At 41.5% G+C, this 18,935-nt stretch overlaps 1 protein-coding gene across 1 annotated transcript; it reads right to left on the bottom strand.

The window, feature by feature from the left end:
- Positions 1–1,490: 1,490 nt before the first annotated feature.
- LOC308099599 (transcription elongation factor SPT6-like) lies at positions 1,491–9,801 on the bottom strand (the record flags this gene model as incomplete). Its single annotated transcript, XM_080448336.1, has 11 exons — positions 1,491–2,543; positions 2,803–2,970; positions 3,542–3,679; positions 4,186–4,321; positions 4,455–4,531; positions 4,771–4,888; positions 5,131–5,246; positions 5,821–6,969; positions 7,502–8,121; positions 8,736–8,840; positions 9,699–9,801. 11 exons carry the CDS (start codon positions 9,799–9,801, stop codon positions 1,491–1,493), a joined length of 3,783 nt encoding a protein of 1,260 aa, XP_080304462.1.
- Between the last annotated feature and the right edge of the window lie 9,134 nt (positions 9,802–18,935).

Consider the following 18,935-nt stretch of genomic DNA (forward strand, 5'->3'; position numbering starts at 1 on the left):
GAAATGTTGCACATTTAAATAAAATACGTTTTGGGAGCTTTAAACCAGTGTGCGGATGTTTTACCCTCTTCTCCATGATTCTTGCCTTGATGTCCAGTACCTGGCCTAAACACAGGTACAAGATGTGCACACAATCTCCTCTGTGAATTGTTTATGACAGGTGTCATTTCAGTAAAGCGTTACCATCATAGAATCAACCATCCTTTTGTGACATAATGCAGTAACTAGAAACAACCACCAGGTGTCCTCATTCATCCAGTCTATGAAGAGCAGAGGATTTCACTGTTTACTATCAATGTTTTTGTTTAAAGCTGGACTGAAATATTTTCACATACTACATGTGGGACAAAAGATAAGTTACAGCTCTTGTGGTCACATGACCACAAGAGCAATTTAGTCATTATTCTTCCCCACACACATTTCTGTGTCGTCACTGCTGTTGCATCCTACTGTATCTGACTCACCTACAAGTGAGGAGCAAGTCACCTACCAGTGAGGAGCCCCCACCAGGAGGACGTAGAGCCTTTGTCCTACTCCTCCCGCCCAACACTCCCTGCTTACAGGTGCTGCCCTAGCCTGTAGGATTACATGCAATGACAAATATCACCCTCACCGCCCGGCTTCCCTCCTCCGAACACAGGCCAATTGTGTTTGTGTAGACACTCGACAAAGCCGGATGCACCACATGGATTTGAAGTTTGAACCCACAACCTCCATGGTGGCATCGCGTGGTCACATGTTTTAATACTCTCCTGTAACAATAATTTCCAATTGATCTCCAAAGATGTTGAGATTTGTGTGTCTCGCTCAAGCAAAATCATACCGGTTTGAAATGCAAGATTTTGTCAAGAGTGCAATTAACCTGGATGAAATGTCTTTGTTTCATGGTCAGTGTTGTTCACTCTTTCAAATGAAGTACAGTTATTGGTAGGTCCTCTTGTTGTCTAACTGGATATTGTTGTTAGTGGCCGAGGCTACAGTGCCAATCACATTTCCATAAATCTTTAGCTACACTTTAGAGGAAAATATTTGAGTAAATCACCCATAACTCACCCCTGACTGTACATGACAAACATTTTAAAACCTGTCCACTGTACTTCAGTGTGGATTCAAGTAGGCTACGTGATGTTTCTGACTGATCCTTGTTTTGTTTGTGGTTGTTTGATCAATGTTCATGCATGTTTATATGAGTGAAAAGAAAACCTGTACACATTCTCTAAATATGTGAATAAAGATTCTATTTAATTCTCATTACCCATACACTGATTCTTATTTTTCGTGATTTTTTGCAATACACATTACAACATACACTCACTCCATCACTCATTGGCCTTCAATAATGCAACATTTGTCCATATTAACAAAAATACTTTAAAGACTGTAAAGATTCCATATTAACAGTTTTATTGAAATTTCATTGATTGTCATACATGCATGCAGTGTTATTACTATATATACAATTATATTTACAAATATCATTACATTCTAGGTCACCAGACCCTGGTCACCACTGCCTGGTGCATGGACTCAAAGTCATTGTTGGAGTTGGTGTGGTGGATGATTGCACGCTTGTGTTTTTGCTGTGCTTTCTTCCACAGTTGTTCCTCATCTTTGAAGGACTCTGTCTCCATGTCACAGTCATAGTACCTGTCCTTGCTGAGCTTCCACTCGTTGCTATTGTCTATCAGGTCGGAGGTGCGGCACGTCAGCTCAACGCTGAACCTTTCGATGTTGATCTTCATGATGCGACAGTAGACCGTCATGCCCACCTTGACCCTCTCCTCAGGGTGTTTGACCACCTTGTCGCTGAGGAACTGGGTGCGAATGAACCCCTCGATGCCGTTGTCCAACCTGGTCCGAACACCAATGGCCTGGCCTGGACAGGAGCTGCTGTCAAAGTGGTCCCACACCTGGCTGAGTCCAGGGAAGTTGTCCTGCTGGCACAAGGGGCACTGCCACAGCCCTGTTAACTCATTACGGATGGCCTGGTCATATCTTCTCTTCCCTTGCGGCCGCTGGCGAACGATGCCCGTTACCACGCTGGTGATCAGCTTCCCTATATAGAAGGTCTGTGGTGTCTCCTTTGTGAGCAGGTTAAAGACCTGCTCTGTGTTGGGGACCCTGTAAGGAACTCTTAAGTCTCTGTACCTGCAGCTCAGCTCAGCGCGGATGTCATAAAGAGTGATTCCCTTCTTGCCATAACCCTTTCTCTCCAGCTCCTCAGCAAAGCCGTCCAGGTCCAAGTGTTTAAGATGCTCCGGGTTCTCCAGGATCTCGTCCAGGGCTTCCGCCGACTGGTTGGCATCCTCTGCCAACTCGTCATACTCCAGGGCGTCTGCAGCCATCTTCAGAGCCAACTCGTACGTCCCCGGGTGGACCCGGGAACCATCCAGAACATCAATGTACGAGTCTGTTCTGTCTCCGAGTGACACAGTGTCAATCTTGATGAAACCGGCACAGTTGATGAAGACGTTGGGCCCCATGTGGCACATGGTGACCAGCTGGGTCCTGTTTTCCAGACGAGTGTTCTTCTGCTGCAGAATCTGAAAAGACACAAGAAAACTAAATGGATCATCTGCAGAACCAGGCACACTAATATAGCAGTATAGCAGGTAAAGTAATATGCAGTTCAGAAACTGAAATCTCTTACATGTAGCCAGTGTCTGAATTCATAAACTGAACTGCATATTTACCAAACTTTCCGTCATAACATGACCTGCTCCACAACCCCATTACATCTGAAACAGGCTTTTCCCATAGGCGCTCTTCCTGACATAACATGAATGAACAATGATCACACACCTTGAGGAGCTGAGAGCCCTTCCTGGGTCCAAGGCCGCACACAAACTGGACCAGGCTCTGGGTGTAAGGATGGGCGATGGCTCTGTTCACATCCACTCCCACCTCATTGACTCTGTTGATGATTTCACAGTGCAGAGCGTTGAGCAGGTCTTCTTTCACTACGTGCTCCTGATGGGGGAAATAACACAAACAAAACAGGTTAACATTACACAGTTATTCATTTAAAGCGGTTGTTCTCAATCTTTTCATGTCAAGGACCCCACAAATGTATATGTATTTGGCTGCAGACCCCTCATCTGAAAATATTTTGTGCCAGAGATCCTCGTACAAGATTTGTGTTGTTTAAACATTTTTCCACATTTTTTTTTTTTTTTAAATAGCCTACAAGCTCATAACACTTTGCGACACGTTGTGGGCTTATAGATCGACTCTCATCACGTTTGTTTACATTTTTCAAAGGTCATTATGTTACAGAGCATACCTGAATAACTGAGTTAATGTTTGCTAAAGATCATTGCGAGTTAGTAAGTCATGGACATTTGAAGTCAATCTTTTCTCTAAGGACTATTTTCAGCTCAACTTTTCAATTTAATCCTCATTTTAAAATGCATTAAAGGGTAATAATACTATTATAATAACAATTTGACAAAGAATATCTGCATCATTGATATTTTGTGTGGTGGATTATTTATCAACTAATAGTCTCTGCACGTTGATTTCTATATAGTAAATCTCTCACCTGTAGAGGGTGCAGTTTGAGGCAGAGGATGTCCTCATCACTGCTGCAGACATGAGCATACTCCACCAGCGGATCTTGGAGCTTCCTGGCTATGGACACAGCCTGTCGCAGCAGGGGAGGGTAGTCTCTGAAATCAACCTGAACACAGGGGCAGACAGACAGAGGACACAGATTTATTAAAACACATCTGGAAAGATTCTCCTTTAGCTGTGTCAGTGTGTTTATGCTGTGGATGTTGGTGTTCATCAAGTTTTACAAGCTGGGCTGACATGAAATACAATCATAGCAGTTAAAATGTAGAGATGTTCAGGCGCAGATTGTTATGGTGAGCCACTTGACTGCCTACATACAGGGCACAGTTCTGTCATGTTAAAACCTGCTGTTATAGGCTCCTTACATACAGTAGGCTCCTAGGAAACACAGGTGGTGTGTGTTCTTTTTTGATTGATTGAATACTTTTTTGTCAGAAATGTAAACAGCACATGGTACAGTAAGACATTAAGGCTAAAAGGATAACACAAAAAAGTCCTGGGGACTTGTTTCCATTGTGGTCCTATGTATTCAATTCATCAACATAGCATAGAACATTTACACAATAATACACATCAACAAATACAAACACTATGTACAAATATATTATTTACCTCAGACTTCTTGCTGTTCATGTACAGTGTAGCCAGTTCATTGTCGACCAACTCCACTCCCACGGGGGGCAGAGAGGTTTGTTTGGCAAGCTCACTGATGGTCATTTTGATGTCCTCCGTTATCATAAGAGCATCTCTGCAGACATAAGAAAAACAGATTTGGCATCAGTACTAAGAAAACCACTCATAAGAAAGCTGATTGAAAATAAACAAAACAAAACAAAACAAAACAGAACAGAACAAAGAAAGGAATCAAACACTTGACTCACCTATTCTCTCCAGCAACAGCGACCACATGAGGTTTCTTGCTTTTCAGAAACTTCTTCAGATTTTCTATATCAATAGCCTGAGAATGACAGGAAAAAATAATAGCATTATTATTATCATTATTAAAATAATGTAATTCCAAAGTATTATTTGTGCTTTATATGACAGTAGAGAGAGAGTAAAAAGAGGGTACGTTACAGTTTATGAGAGGGATTCAAACCTGTGATGTGGTGACTAGGTCTGTTCCTGTGGGATAAATGCACCAGCTAGCTGGCTGTGCCAACAGGAGTACATTGTTGTCTTGTAATCAATGCCTACCTTTTTCTTCCTCTCATCTGCTCTAAAGGCGTCCTTCCTCTTCAGGAAGTTGGGCAGACGCAGGAAGTCAGTAACCTCTCCCTGGCCGTTGATGAGAGCACAGAACACTGGTGTATCCCTGTAACGACATGCAAGGAGGTAGTAGTTGGTACCAGCTACAAAAACACACTTTTGTTACATGAACCTATTGCATATGCAGCATATTTCTGTCTTCAAGTAAGAATACATGAAAATGAATGTTATTGAGTGTTATTATTGCATATTCATTGTAGTACTGTTAGTAGTAGTAGCACCAGTGCTATTATCAATAATAAACTAGAATAACCCTAGTGTCTGTGTCACACCCTGTGGAACACCCACCTGCTGGGGGCGAAGGCTACTCCCAGGACTCGGATGCCTTTGCCTCGACCTTGGACCTGCTGCTCTGGTCTGTATGGAGCCACCTTCAGCCAGTCGTACAACCGCCTACAGCAGGACTAGAAGCACAAATGGACAGCGTTATTATACAAGAGATGTGCAGTGCACATGCACAATCATGCAAAGAGCAGTGGTGGAAAGTAACTAAGTACATGTACCCAAGTAGCGTTGTACTGTCCTTAAAATAAAATTTTGAGGCACTTTTACTTTACTTGAGTATTTCCATTTTGTGATACTTTATACTTCTACTCCACAACATGTCAGAGGCAAATATGGTACTTTTTCTCCATTACATTAATTTGACAGCTTTAGTTACTAGTTTCTTTGCATATTTAGATTATTAATACAAAACATACATTAACCACTTAAGCCCTGTTTTATACTTTGGCTATTCGAAAATAGCCGGCTTGTGAGATTGTAGATCTGCTATTTTCGGATATGTTTAATGCATGTTTAAATTTAGAAAATATTTTGATGCCAATACTTGTATTTTGACTCAAGTAACGTCTTGAACACAGGCCTTTTACATGTCAAAATATGTTTATATTGTGGTATTGCTGCATTAACTTAAGTAAAAAATGTGAGTACTTCTTCCACGACTGGCAAAGAGTATCAGATATCAGGCTCACTTACCTGGACAATGTTCTCCTTGGCCTCAGCAATGAGCTTGTTCTTTAGTTCCTTGGACATCTGAGGGTAGAGGAACTGTTTGAGGGCTCTCTCTATGGTCAAGGTCCACTGCCTGTTCCATTGTTGCACATGGTGCCTGAACGAACCCCTGCAGAAGAACTGTTTGATCTCATCTAAGTATGTCTGGTCACCAGGACGCCCTTTGACACCAATCATATCAATACAGATGTCTATGTTGAGCAGCCCCTCCTCCTCAGCCAAGCACATCTTGAGGAACTCATCCCCGTTCAGCTCTTTCACAGGCTTATTCTTCAGGTACTTGAAAGCGTAGGCGAAGTGACCCTCGTCTATCTCCTTCTTGCCTTTTATGGTTGGCTTGATGTTGACCTTCGCCCTCTCCTGGAAAGTCTGCCTGAGAACTTGTCGAACTAGGGGCTCCCTGGCGATCTGCATGGCCACCATGTACCTTGTAGCTTCAAGCACTGCCTCAGGAGTGGTGAACTGACTGCAGACATAATCTTTGGCCAGCTTCACAGGTTCATCTGGGAACTGCTGCGTCTTGTGGCGCTGGTAGCGGTGTCGCAAATTTTCTCCGAACTGCTCTGGTGTCAAGCCAAAGTCTTTGGCCAAGCCATGAAGCCCCACTCTCTGGCAGAGGCTGTACATGTCCCTGTGTGAGGCCTGCTTCCGACAATCCTTGACCTCCACAGAGTTCTTTATCTCGGGGATGTCTCGGCCGTAGTACAGCAGGAAGTGGTCATTCACATCCTTCAGCTCGTCAAAGGTCTGGACGTGTTTCAGCCTCTCTATGTCGGTGGTGTTCAAGAGACAGATGCCATCGGCCAGGGATTTGTCAGGGTTAGCGAAGATCTGCTCACACTGGTAGGACTGCATCCTCTGGAAGAGGCGCTTCAGGTTCTGCTTGCGGTTCTTCAGCTGAGTCCACTTCTCATCCCACTGCCACACCTTCCACAGGTCTTTGATGTTCAGTTCTGGTTCCACATACTCCCTCCTGTAGAACGCTATGAATGGAACCTCCAAGTGCTGGTTCCTCATCAAGTTCAGGGCCTCATTAATCCTGGAAACTGTTCGGGCCTTTTTCTTCCTGCTGAAGTTTGTGGTCGTTCCTCTGTCCAGGTGATCTGTGCTCTCCTGATTAAGAAACAGACATAAACTTGCATTATATTTTAATCAATAGATGTTGTGGGTTAAGAAAATGGTGTGTGAGTAAAAGTTTTTGTAAACTGGTAATTATTTACTTAGGCAATACAAATGGAAAAACAAAATATGTAAAGTAAAAGTTATAAGAACAAAGAAAAATTATATTTGAGGCTATTTTTTAAGCTAATGCAATATCACTGAACAAACGTTTAGCCTCAATTTTTAATTATTACATATAAAGAATTGTAATATCGCTCCTTGTCTCACATCAACAAAGATGCGCAACTGGGTAGACAAAATGTATAGCACACAATGACTATGTGTGGGTGTGTGGGTGTGTGGGTGTGTGCGTGTGTGGGTGCGTGCGTGCGTGCGTGCGTGCGTGCGTGCGTGCGTGCGTGCGTGCGTGCGTGCGTGCGTGCGTGCGTGCGTGCGTGCGTGCGTGCGTGCGTGCGTGCGTGCGTGCGTGCGTGCGTGCGTGCGTGTGTGCGTGTCTGGTCAGTTTTCACAGCTGATACAATACCTGCTTGGAAATAGTTGGGGTGGAGAAGATGTGTCTAAAGATCCATTCTGCTTCCTCCTTCAGCTCGTCATCCTCAGCAGATTCCACAGGGATTGACCGTAACTGGAACCTCTCGGGCATGTCGGTGGAGCGGATCTTGCTGTCCTGGTGGGTCATGTAGCTGCTCTCCAGCTCACCGGGCTCATACAGCTCAAACACGCTCTTTCTGCTGTCAGCCACAACGTGAGCAAAGTCAAAGTCCCCACCGAAGGTCTCCTGGGCCTCCAGCAGGGCTGCATCAACCTTCTTCTTACTGGTGATGGGTTGGTCATCATCGTCCACTATGAAGTCGTCTAGGTCGGACTCCTCCTCCTCCTCCTCCTCCTCCTCCTCCTCATCATCTTCATCATTATCATCTTCGTCATCACTGCGCTGAAGAGGGATATCAACGATCTCTTCCTCCTCCAGCTCGCCCTCACCATCCCTGTCACCGCTAAAGAGCTGATCTGCGATCAGTTTCTTCAGATCATTGGATGAGGATGAAGATGAGGATGAAGATGGTGATAAGGATGAGGACAATGACCTCTTCCTCTTCTTCCTCGCTGTCTCCTCCTCCATAAAAACATCAATGATGTGACTTCCTACAGGGTGAGAAATCATGAAATCATGAACCCATGAACCTACAAGCAGTAGTGGAAAAAGTACTCAATTTCTTTACTTAAGTAAAGTATCAATACCACAACAGTAGAAATACTCTGTTACAAGTAAAAGTCCGGAATTCAAAATGTACTTGAGTAAAAGTACAAAAGTATTGGTATCACAATGTACTTAAAGTACCAAAAGTAGAAAGTACTCATTAAGCAGAATGTCCCATTTAACAAGTTTTCAAAAGTATAAAATGTATTTTTTTTAAATGAAAATAGCAGATCTACAAGCTCACAATGTGTCGCATGTGAGCTTAAAAGTATAGTATTTGCCTCTGAGATGTAGTGGAGTAGAAGTAAAAGTACTGAAAATTGGAAATACAGTAAAATAAAAATACCTCAAAATTGTAAGTACAGGACTCGAGTAAATGTACTTAGTTACTTTACACCACTGCCGACAAGTGAAAGTTGCTAAGTCAAATTTGTACTTGACTTAAAGTACTGGAGTACTTGCTTCATAGTATTTAACAGCACAAATTACAAAGAACAAAAAATATCAAATATAGTAAAAATAGCAGACCTACAAGCTCACAATGTGTGGCATAGCTTACCTTTATTGTAACAGGATGAGGATGACGTTGATGATGAGGTTGGTGACAATGACCTCTTCCTCTTCTTACTCTCTGCCTCCTCCATGAAAACATCAAAGTGACTCCCTACAGGAGAGAAACCATGAAACCATCAACCCATGAAACCAGCTAACATGCTTTATGTCATTATATAGTTCAAATGCTTATACAGTAGTTTGACATTCTTTGATAAGTAAACTATAAAGAGGTTAAGAATAACTAAATGGATAAGCCTAAATAATACTACATTAAGATATTTAGGCTGACGTTTGACTAGAATGTTGATTTTGTTTTTATTTGAATTATTTGTCCGTTAGGCTAGCTCTGGTCCATAGCGTTGGAAGGAGAAGTACTCCTTCCAACGCTATGGACCAGAGCTACCATTTTTTACCGTTTTTTCTATGATGTAGACCTCCTCTGTGAAAGTATACAGCTCAATATATGTGTTAATTCAAATAACAACTGTTAAAAAGCTTTGGCACACCTAGATTAAAAGTATCTGACAGGTGTGTAGGAAAGATAGGATCAATAAACCACACGCTGTTCAACCTGCAGATACAACTGGAGCTCAACTATAGCAACGTTTTGCTCACTAAACACCTTCCTCAGACATTCATTGAAACAACTAAAAGCAAAAAAACAATAAGGATAACATGAAAACATGTTGCTTTTATTAAGCACGATAATAACAAGCATATTAGCGGCTAATATTAGGCTAATAATTAGCCTAATGCGACCATCTGGGAAGCTCGTACGGTTTAAACGTTTGCTTTGGTTTAAAAACACATTTTTCATTGCAAATACCAAATCTGCCTGGAGACAGACATGGATTTAAAACACAAGCGGTCACTGCAACGGGAGTGTATAACGTATATAATGTATATAACGTACATAATGAGTGTATAATGAAGCATAGATTAGTAACGTTACATTTAAATGACTTACTCAGTTGTGTAGAACTGTTGGTCCACACGGTTACAAACGCACTGCATCTCTCCTGACTCTCCATCTCTGCTGTCTGCTTGTAACTGTAACGAACTTTCTTCATCCTAGGCTTTTTGTACTTTTCGTGACGTAGATGAAAGTTGCTTTGATTTGAAAATCAACCAAACAACAGACACCTGTCTGACTGTCTGTCGCTTGGGGACAAGGTAACGTCTACCGTATCGCGCTGTTGTAAACCCGCTGTTCTCATTGGCTACGTACTTTCGTGCAGCCAATGAGCGTTGGTTTGCCATTTCACAGACCGTTCTCGCGAGACATGATGGGAACAGAACACACCAATAGCAACGTTGTTATGATGGCTGACCAATGAACGATCAGCGAATCTTAGGTTTTAAAAAGTTCAGCGGCGCGAACGGGCTCAGATGCTACGTGACATTGACTTGAATCGCACGCATTTCCCACCTTCGAGACTCATCATCTCAAAGGACTTTAACGGTTAACTGACTTGAGGATTTTCATCACCAACGACCACCAGATCATCACAACCCAGGCTTTAGACCACAACTTGTCAGATTTGGACGGTTTCCTTGGGATTTTTTTGTATTTTCTTCCTTTTATAACCAGCCTTTCTTCAACCAACGCTCAACTATAGGTGAGTTCATTTTGATGATGCTCGGGCCTTGGGGGGCTAGGGGGAAATGTCGTTGTTATGCTATTTAAAATGCCTTATTGTACGTGTGTTTGATTGTAGCGTTGAGTTAGTTAATGTGTCTTAGAAGCTACAACAAAGTCATTGTGATACCGTGCAGGTGACCGGGTTAGTCATCGTGGTGCTGAACAGCTGGTTTTTGGTTTATTTTGGTTGTGTTACCTTACCCACCGTTGATTGTCATCATAGTCGAGGTTTTACCTTATTGGTGCAAGACTAGCTGTCATATATTATATTACCGTCTTGATCCAAGGCTAGTCTAGGTTGAAATGCAAATGAGCCTGAGTTAACTTCTAGCTATACCGTTGTCATCATTATGCTTGTCACTGTCTGCCTGTTTGTGGACGTTAGTTGTGTCGTTGATTTCGGCGTTAAGCCTTCATCAGCGTTGCGTCGTTGAGACACACCGCTGATGATCATGGGGGTCCTGATCATGTCAAGGACCCCCAAATTCACACTTATTACCCCACGGACCCCAATTTGAAAAGATAAACCAGGGACCCCAATAAGAGAAGGTTTTTACGGCTCTCTAGCAGTGATTCTCAACCATTTTAATTTCAAGGACCCCCAGTTTGACATGCATTAGGCTACGGACCCCCATTTAATGGCATTTATACCTCTGGGACCCCAATTCATATTGTAAAATCAATGTTAATTTAACTCTGAGTGTACAAATGGAACCAAATGGACCCTAACGGGTCCATTTGGTTCCATTTGTACACTCTCAGAGTTACAGACCCATAAGGGTCCATTTGATTCCTGTCCATCATTTAGCTGGGGACCCCCTGGAACCCCCTCAAGTACCCCTGGGGGTCCCCGGACCCCACTTTGAGAACCAATGCCTTAAAATGACTGTTCCGTGAGTGCTGGTATTCTCTTACTGAGATTTATTGTAACATTACTTTTCCCGACCGTGCACCCGGTAAGAAAGTTTAGTATTCTTGAAAAGAGTTGGAGTCATGCTTGCACTAGCTGTAGAATACAACTCTCGTAGACGTATTTATGATTCTGACGTTTTCAATCTACGAGAGTTGTAGGGTAAAAATAAAGGTGCTTACCCCACGCCCCAAATATTAACTCTCGCTACGGGGTAGTAGTTTAATGTAATAATCCATATCTTTCAATAAATAAGTGTTTTAATGCCGTCTGTGGCTGATTCTGTCGGAAGTTCCCAATGGGCGGTAGTTCCGCGCCCCATCTGGTGAAACCCGGAATTACACTCAATGTAAGTAAACAAGAGTGAAAAAATGGCGTTCGGCCACAGACGGCATTAAAACACTTCTTTATTGAAAGGTATGGATTATTACATTAAACTACTACCCCGTAGCGAGAGTTAACATTTGGGGCGTGGGGGTAAGCACCTTTATCTTCAATTTGTACATGTTTGGAGTGTCTACGGGATATAGTGCTGAAAGTCCCTGTGTCCATGGGGGGTGAACCCTACAACTCTCGTAGATTGAAAACGTCAGAATCATAAATATGTCTACGAGAGTTGTATTCTACAGCTATGCTTGCACCCTTTATTTGAAGATGTATCTATTGACTACAACATGCTATAATCGTACTAGGTGTAAATGAGTTGCATTTAAAACGTCTCATTGTAGCTTGTTTTTTGTTGTCCTTCAAATCATGTGAAAAAGAACAGATCTACAAGCTAACAACCTGTAGTATCATGGGCTTAGCTTGTAGATCTGTTCTTTTTTTTGCACAGGACACCGTTGTACTAGCAGTTCAAGATGGTTTCCCATGGTAGAAACAGGCCTACTCAGATTTGGTTGACTTTAGTAAAAGTAGTAATACCATAATGTAGAAATATTCTATTGCAAAGTGTAAAGTACTAAGTACATTTACTCAAGTACTATACTTAAGTACAATTTTGAGATATTTTTTACTTAAATGGAGTATTTTAAATACTTTTACTTCTACTCCACTACATCTCAGAGGCAAATATTGTGCTTTTACTCCACTACAATTATTTGAAAACTTTAGTTACTTTGTAGATTTTGATTATTACAAAACATATATTAACCATTAAGCCCTATATATATTTTGGCCATTTGATAATGGCAGATCTATAAGCTCACAATGCGTTGCGATGTGATGCATTGTGAGCTTGTAGATCAGCTATTTTCAAAAGATTTAGATATTATTAATTATACATTTGAAAACTTGTAAAATGGGACATTCTGCATAATGACTACTTTCTACTTTTGGTACTTTGAGTACATTTCGATACCAATACTTTAATACTTTACTCAAGTAAATTTGTTGTAACAGAGTACTTCTACAGTGTAGAGGGAAACAAGTCTAGAGTGTACACCAAATCTTGTCACTAAAAATAGCCGATCTACATGCTCACAGTTAGATATTTCTGCTAGATATTATTGAACTTAAATGCTATTAGGGCAGCTTATTGGCCATTGTTGTAATTTAATGATAATCACCTGTTATTTGTTTAAAATAAATTGGGATATGTTTACCCACAAATTTATTTTTTATTTCATAATATACAAGAAAGACAAGCATTTGGTAAAGTTGTAGTACATTTTACAAATGTTTACATGATACATCACTAACTTATTTATTTGATTACTAAAATTTAGATCGGTTAATATTTGTCGATCAACTAATCAATGACTTTTTGTACTTGTTTGTGTGATAGGGATGTTTCCACAGTTCCTCGTGGAGAACGTTCCAGACATGCATGTAAGTGTACAGTGTTGCACTGTAGCACTTTAATATGAATATTTTACGTTTTGTATGTATTTGCTTGCTTTGCTTTTCATTGCTGTCGGGTAGAAACCTCTTATCTCCCTATTCTAACTTACTTTTTTACAAAGCATCAAAAGTAGCAGATCTACAAGCTCGAAACGCGGCACGAAGCAACGCGTTTTGAGCTTGTAGATCTGCTACTTTTGCTATTTTCTAATTAGAATCCTGAAAAGTAACAGTTTTGGACATATGACATATTTCCACCCATTTCGTTTCATTAGTGGGACTTCTAGTTTTTAAATACTGTGTTAATCCTAATTTTGTACGATTTACAATGTTTTAACATTCAAACTGAAATAATGTAATATATTATATATATAACACCAGAAGGACTTGAACTGAACTTTCCTACTTAAGTTGCATGAGCTGTTAGGAGTTTATTTTTGTCATTTTTATCCTTTATTTAGATCCTAGGGCAGAGAGAGGAGACAGCAGAGATGCCCGTAGGACAGAGAGAGGAGAGACCAGTAGGACGGAGCAAGAAAAGACTTGCTAGAGTTGCCAGGTGGATTCGAACTCGGATCCGTGGGATTCGCAAGGCGTGGACCTGCTGTCGGAGCCACCAGGTGCAGGCTTGGGGACATTTTCTTTTGCATCATACTGCTGTGTTGTGTAAAATTGTTTATGAGCAACAAACCCAATAATCCTGTTACTTCTGAGTTAACTTGATCATCCTCTGAAGAACTAACTGAAACAGAATTAACATGATATTTCACTTGACTTGTTTATCATCTGGCTCTTTTTAAGAACACGACTAACAAAAATGTTATCTCTCAATCTACTCATTCTACTGTACACTCAGGAGAGCACCACCAGTTTCCACACCGCCAAAGACACAGACTTCACCTTCCCAGAACCCACCGGTGACCTGCGACCTGTCGCACTGGACCACAACGACCACGGCCGCTGTGGGGGGAAACTTGGCGAACCCTCTGAGGACAAGGAAACAACGTTGCTGTCTGCCACCCTCTCCCAGTCTTCCTTCAATGGTGAGTTGTGTTTTTGCAGTGAACGCTCATCATCATGTTTTCATGTTTCTCATCCTGTAGATGTTCTGGAGGAGACAGAGAGGAGGTCATTCTCCCAAGGCTACAGGTCATTGTCCCCATCTGGCCACAGGCCAGACTCCAGTGGTGTCCATTTGGCCTTAACAGAGATGGATCCTTCCATTAAAGGTAAGCTATGCAGTGGAATGTAAAGGCACAACACTTAATCCAAGTAATCGCTTGTATAATTGTTTTTATAATGGATACTTTAATAAAATAATCTATTAATAATCGATCCCTATTTTGGGCATGTAATTATAGGTTAAACGTTTCAAAAGAAGATCAAAATGATTTGGATATAATAAAAGGTTTCTATCTACAAGCTCGTAACGCGTCACATTGTGATGTGTTAGCTTTTAGATCTGTTATTTTCACAGGACACAGATGTGTGCAAAAAAACACGATTTGATTAATCGAGAAAGTAATCGATAGAATAATCGCTATTTTATTGATTAAACGTGTATTCTTTTGTCTGTTTAGCTCTTTTAGATATATGTTTGCCATATAAATATGTCCAACAAGAGCCTTTGGGGGAAGGAGGCTTTGGGACCGTCTTTGGAGGCTACCGTAGAGCTGACAGCTTGCCTGTAAGTATCACACACACACACACACACACACACACACACACACACACACACACACACACACACACACACACACACACACACACACACACACACACACACACCTTATTTATTGACCTATCATCGATGAATCCATGTATGAATGATATATTTGTGTCTCTCTCCTCAAGGTGGCGATAAAATACATCCCAAAGGAGAAGGTGACCTACACAGAAGTGGTGAGTTGTTTTTAGTTGTTTGAAATGTTCACCAGTTCTTCTGTCTATAATATAGTGTCTCTCCCCATATTATGTGGGAGAATCTATTCTAGACAATACATTTACCTGAAACCAGTCACTGTCATGGCCATATACTAGTAGATCATTATGTAATAGAGTCTTTGTTACTGTGACTTCAGACTGTGAACGGGAACCTGCTCAGGATTCCCACGGAGGTGTTGCTGCAGAGACTTGTAGCAGGGACCTCGGTTGGTGAGTCTGCAGCCGTCACCCTGCTGGACTGGGTTGACCTGGGTCAGCAGGTGGTCCTGGTCCTGGAGAGACCCGTCCCCTCCATGGACCTGTGTGACTACATCAGAGGAGACAGCCTGTCGGAGCATGAGGCTAAGGTAAGAGGATGGATGGATGGATGGATGGAAAAAACTGGGTGGAAACAATTAGATGGAACCTGTGTGTGTTGGGCGGGTACTATGTCATTTCAAACAGTCTCATAACATGTCTTTCTCTGTCATATCCCCTGGTCCTGTCTCTCTCTCTCTCTCCCTCAGACCATAATAAAGCAGCTAGTGGACGCACTGACGGAGTTCCATCAGAAAGGTGTTGTTCACAGGGACATCAAGCTGGATAACATAATCGTGCAGACAGGCTCTCAGGGTCCAGTAGTCAGGGTCATAGACTTTGGCTATAGCTGCACCGAGACAGATGAGGAATATACCGACGAAGCTGGTACAATATTGTTTTGTCTTTTTCCTTTTTGTATGCCAACTTTCCCCATTATCTTCGCATTATCTTAGCATTATCTTACTGGTTGGTTGTTGGACTGGTTGGTCCCAGGGATGATATCACACCTCCTCCTATACACATGGCATTGCCTTTTTTGATTGAATACTTTATTAGCAGTTTGCAAAAAAAAGCACAGGAAAGTACAGTTCAATACAAGTTCTGCTAAGAGGATTTTAATCCCACTATGGTTTGTTTCCATTGGGGTCCTTTGTACTCAATTCATAGAAAATGTAATTTTCTGAAGCCTGCCGCTTCTTTTCACGCGGGAGGACGTAGTGTGTGTGTGGAGGAACCACCCTATTCCTCACAGTTCAACATGCCTGCTGACAGGCGTCCTTGATCAACCTGTAGGAGTTGCCAGTGCAGTGACAAAAAACACAGACTGGCTTCCCTCCCACAATATTCTTGTTTGACCATTTCCGCCTCTGTCTGCTCTGGACATTACATAAGGGCATGGGCATAACATAAGGTTGCAATGCCTGCTTGTTTGTTCTCACTTGCTCTTACCCTTTCTTTCTCTCTGTGTGGATTCTAGGAACCTTGGATTACTTCCCTCCAGAGTTCTTTGGAGAAAAAAACGCCCTGAAGCCGCGCTACAGGGCAATCCCCTACACCGTGTGGCAACTTGGAGTGGTGATGTACGTCATCTCGTTTGGATGCTTTCCCTTCGACTTCGACAATGATTACGATTACAGCTTCCAAGTGCCAGAGATGAACACTGAGCAGCTGTCCCAATGTAAGACATACAGTACACACACTCAAGTACACAGCAAAATACTTCCTTTTATTTATTTTCACTTATCCTTTAAGCTTTAATGTCTTACTGTACCACGGGCTGTTTACATTTCTGACTCATAAAGTATTTGATAAAATAAACTATGAATTATTGCACAAATGGAGCCACACTCACCCATTTTTACACTAACTGTTGCATTTAGACTGCGTAACTATGGATGTATGCAAACATGCTTGCTTTCACACAGTCTCTTTGTCACTCTCTCTCACCTACAGTACACAGTACACGCGCACACACACACACCGTTTCACTAACTTAATTATATCTTTTCAGGTGGCCAGGACTTTTTGAACCATTGTCTCGTCACAGATCCAGCATCCAGGGCGACATTAACGGACCTGTTGAACCACCCCTGGATAAGTCTTGAATCATTGTAAGTAATCATTGCAAATTATCATTGTAAATAATAACTCTAATTAGCGCCGTGTCCACACACTAGTGGGCCTGCGCGCCTCGCCCCTGGGGCACACAGCTGCTCCCATTGTTTGTAGTTTGTTATAATGTTTCCATATTGATTGTTTACTTATTGTAAGTCGCTTTGGATAAAAGCGTCTGCTAAATGACTGTAATGTAGTCTGGTTCAAGGTTAAGTTAACCCATGAAGACCGGGAACGCATCTGTGTGTCATTTTTAGAGTTCTTAGGCTATTCAAAAATAGCAGATCTACAAGCTCATAAAATTTTTTAAAATCGTGAAAATATATATACATTTTCTAACGCTTCTGGGGGATTCTACAAATGTCTTCTAATTTTTTTAAAACTTATGTTGCTATAATATCAGTGGTTCTCAAACTTTTTTCATGTCAAGGACCCCCAAAATGATATGTATTTGTCCGCGGACCCCCCCCCACCCCCATCTCAAAATATGTTGTTCCAGAGACCCCCAGAAGCAAATATTTGAGTTAAAAATGTACATATATTCAAAGATTTGCACACATTTTCACAACTTTATTTAAAAAAAATCTTTGAATAGCCCAAAGAAATCTTAAAATGACACTGATGCGTTCCCGGTCTTAATGGATTAAGGGGTGGTGGTTGATAACTTTTCTTCTGTTTTTGATTGAATAATTTATTCAGGAATGTAAACGATGTCAGGAATGTAAACGAGGGTACAGTCAGTCATTAAGGCTAAAAGGATAACACAAGAGAAATGGTTGTTAAGGAAAAATACAACAAAATAAATCTATCTATCTATCTTATCTAATTCATTATGGGGCATATCACCTGTACGGCTCTTTTTAAGAACACGACTAACAAAATGTGTTATCTCTCAATGTACTCCTTCTATTGTACACTCAGGAGAGCACCACCAGTTTCTACACCACACCAGAGACCAGAGAGTCTGCAACCCTCTTCCAGCCTTCCTTCATTGGTGAGTTGTGTTGTTCAAAATGCAGTAAAAGCTCATCATGTTTTCATGTTTCTCATCCTGTAGATGCACACACACACACACACACACACACACACACACACACACACACACACACACACACACACACACACACACACACACACACACACACACACACACACACACCGTTTCACTAACTTTTAACACACACACACACACACACACACACACCGTTTCACTAACTTTTAACACACACACACACACACACACCGTTTCACTAACTTTTAACACACACACACACACACACCGTTTCACTAACTTTTAATTATATATTTTCAGGAGGCCTGGAGTGCTTGAACCATTGTCTCGTCACAGATCCAGCATCCAGGGCGACATTAACGGACCTGTTGAACCACCCCTGGATAAATCTTGAATCATTGTAAGTAATCATTGCAAATGAGTTCTTTGGCTATTCAAAAATATCAGATCTACAAGCTCATAGCGTGGCACCGAGTGCCGCGCTATGAGCTTGTAGATCTGATATTTCTTTTAAATCGTGAAAATATATACATTTTTTTACTCAAATCTTTGCTTCTGGGGGATTCTACAAATGTCTTCTAAATCCTAGCATTTTTTTTTGGAGAAAAACCTATGTTGCTATAATATCAGTGGTTCTGAAACTGTTTTCATGTCAAGGACCCCCAAAATGATATGTATTTGTCCGCGGACCCCCCCCCCCCCCCACACAACTCAAAATATGTTGTTCCAGAGACCCCCAGAAGAAAATATTTGAGTTAAAAATGTATTTATATTCAAAGATTTGCACACATTTTCACAACTTTATATTTCAAAAATAAATCTATAAGTTCCTATGAGCTTGTAGATCTGCTATTTTAGAATAGCCCAAAGCAATCTTAAAATGACACTGATTGCGTTCCCGGTCTTAATGGATTAAGGGGTGGTGGTTGATAACTTTTTC

Source organism: Gymnoscopelus braueri, assembly GCF_963280865.1.
Source record: "Gymnoscopelus braueri genome assembly, chromosome: 13".
NCBI classification, from domain to species: Eukaryota; Metazoa; Chordata; class Actinopteri; order Myctophiformes; family Myctophidae; genus Gymnoscopelus; species Gymnoscopelus braueri.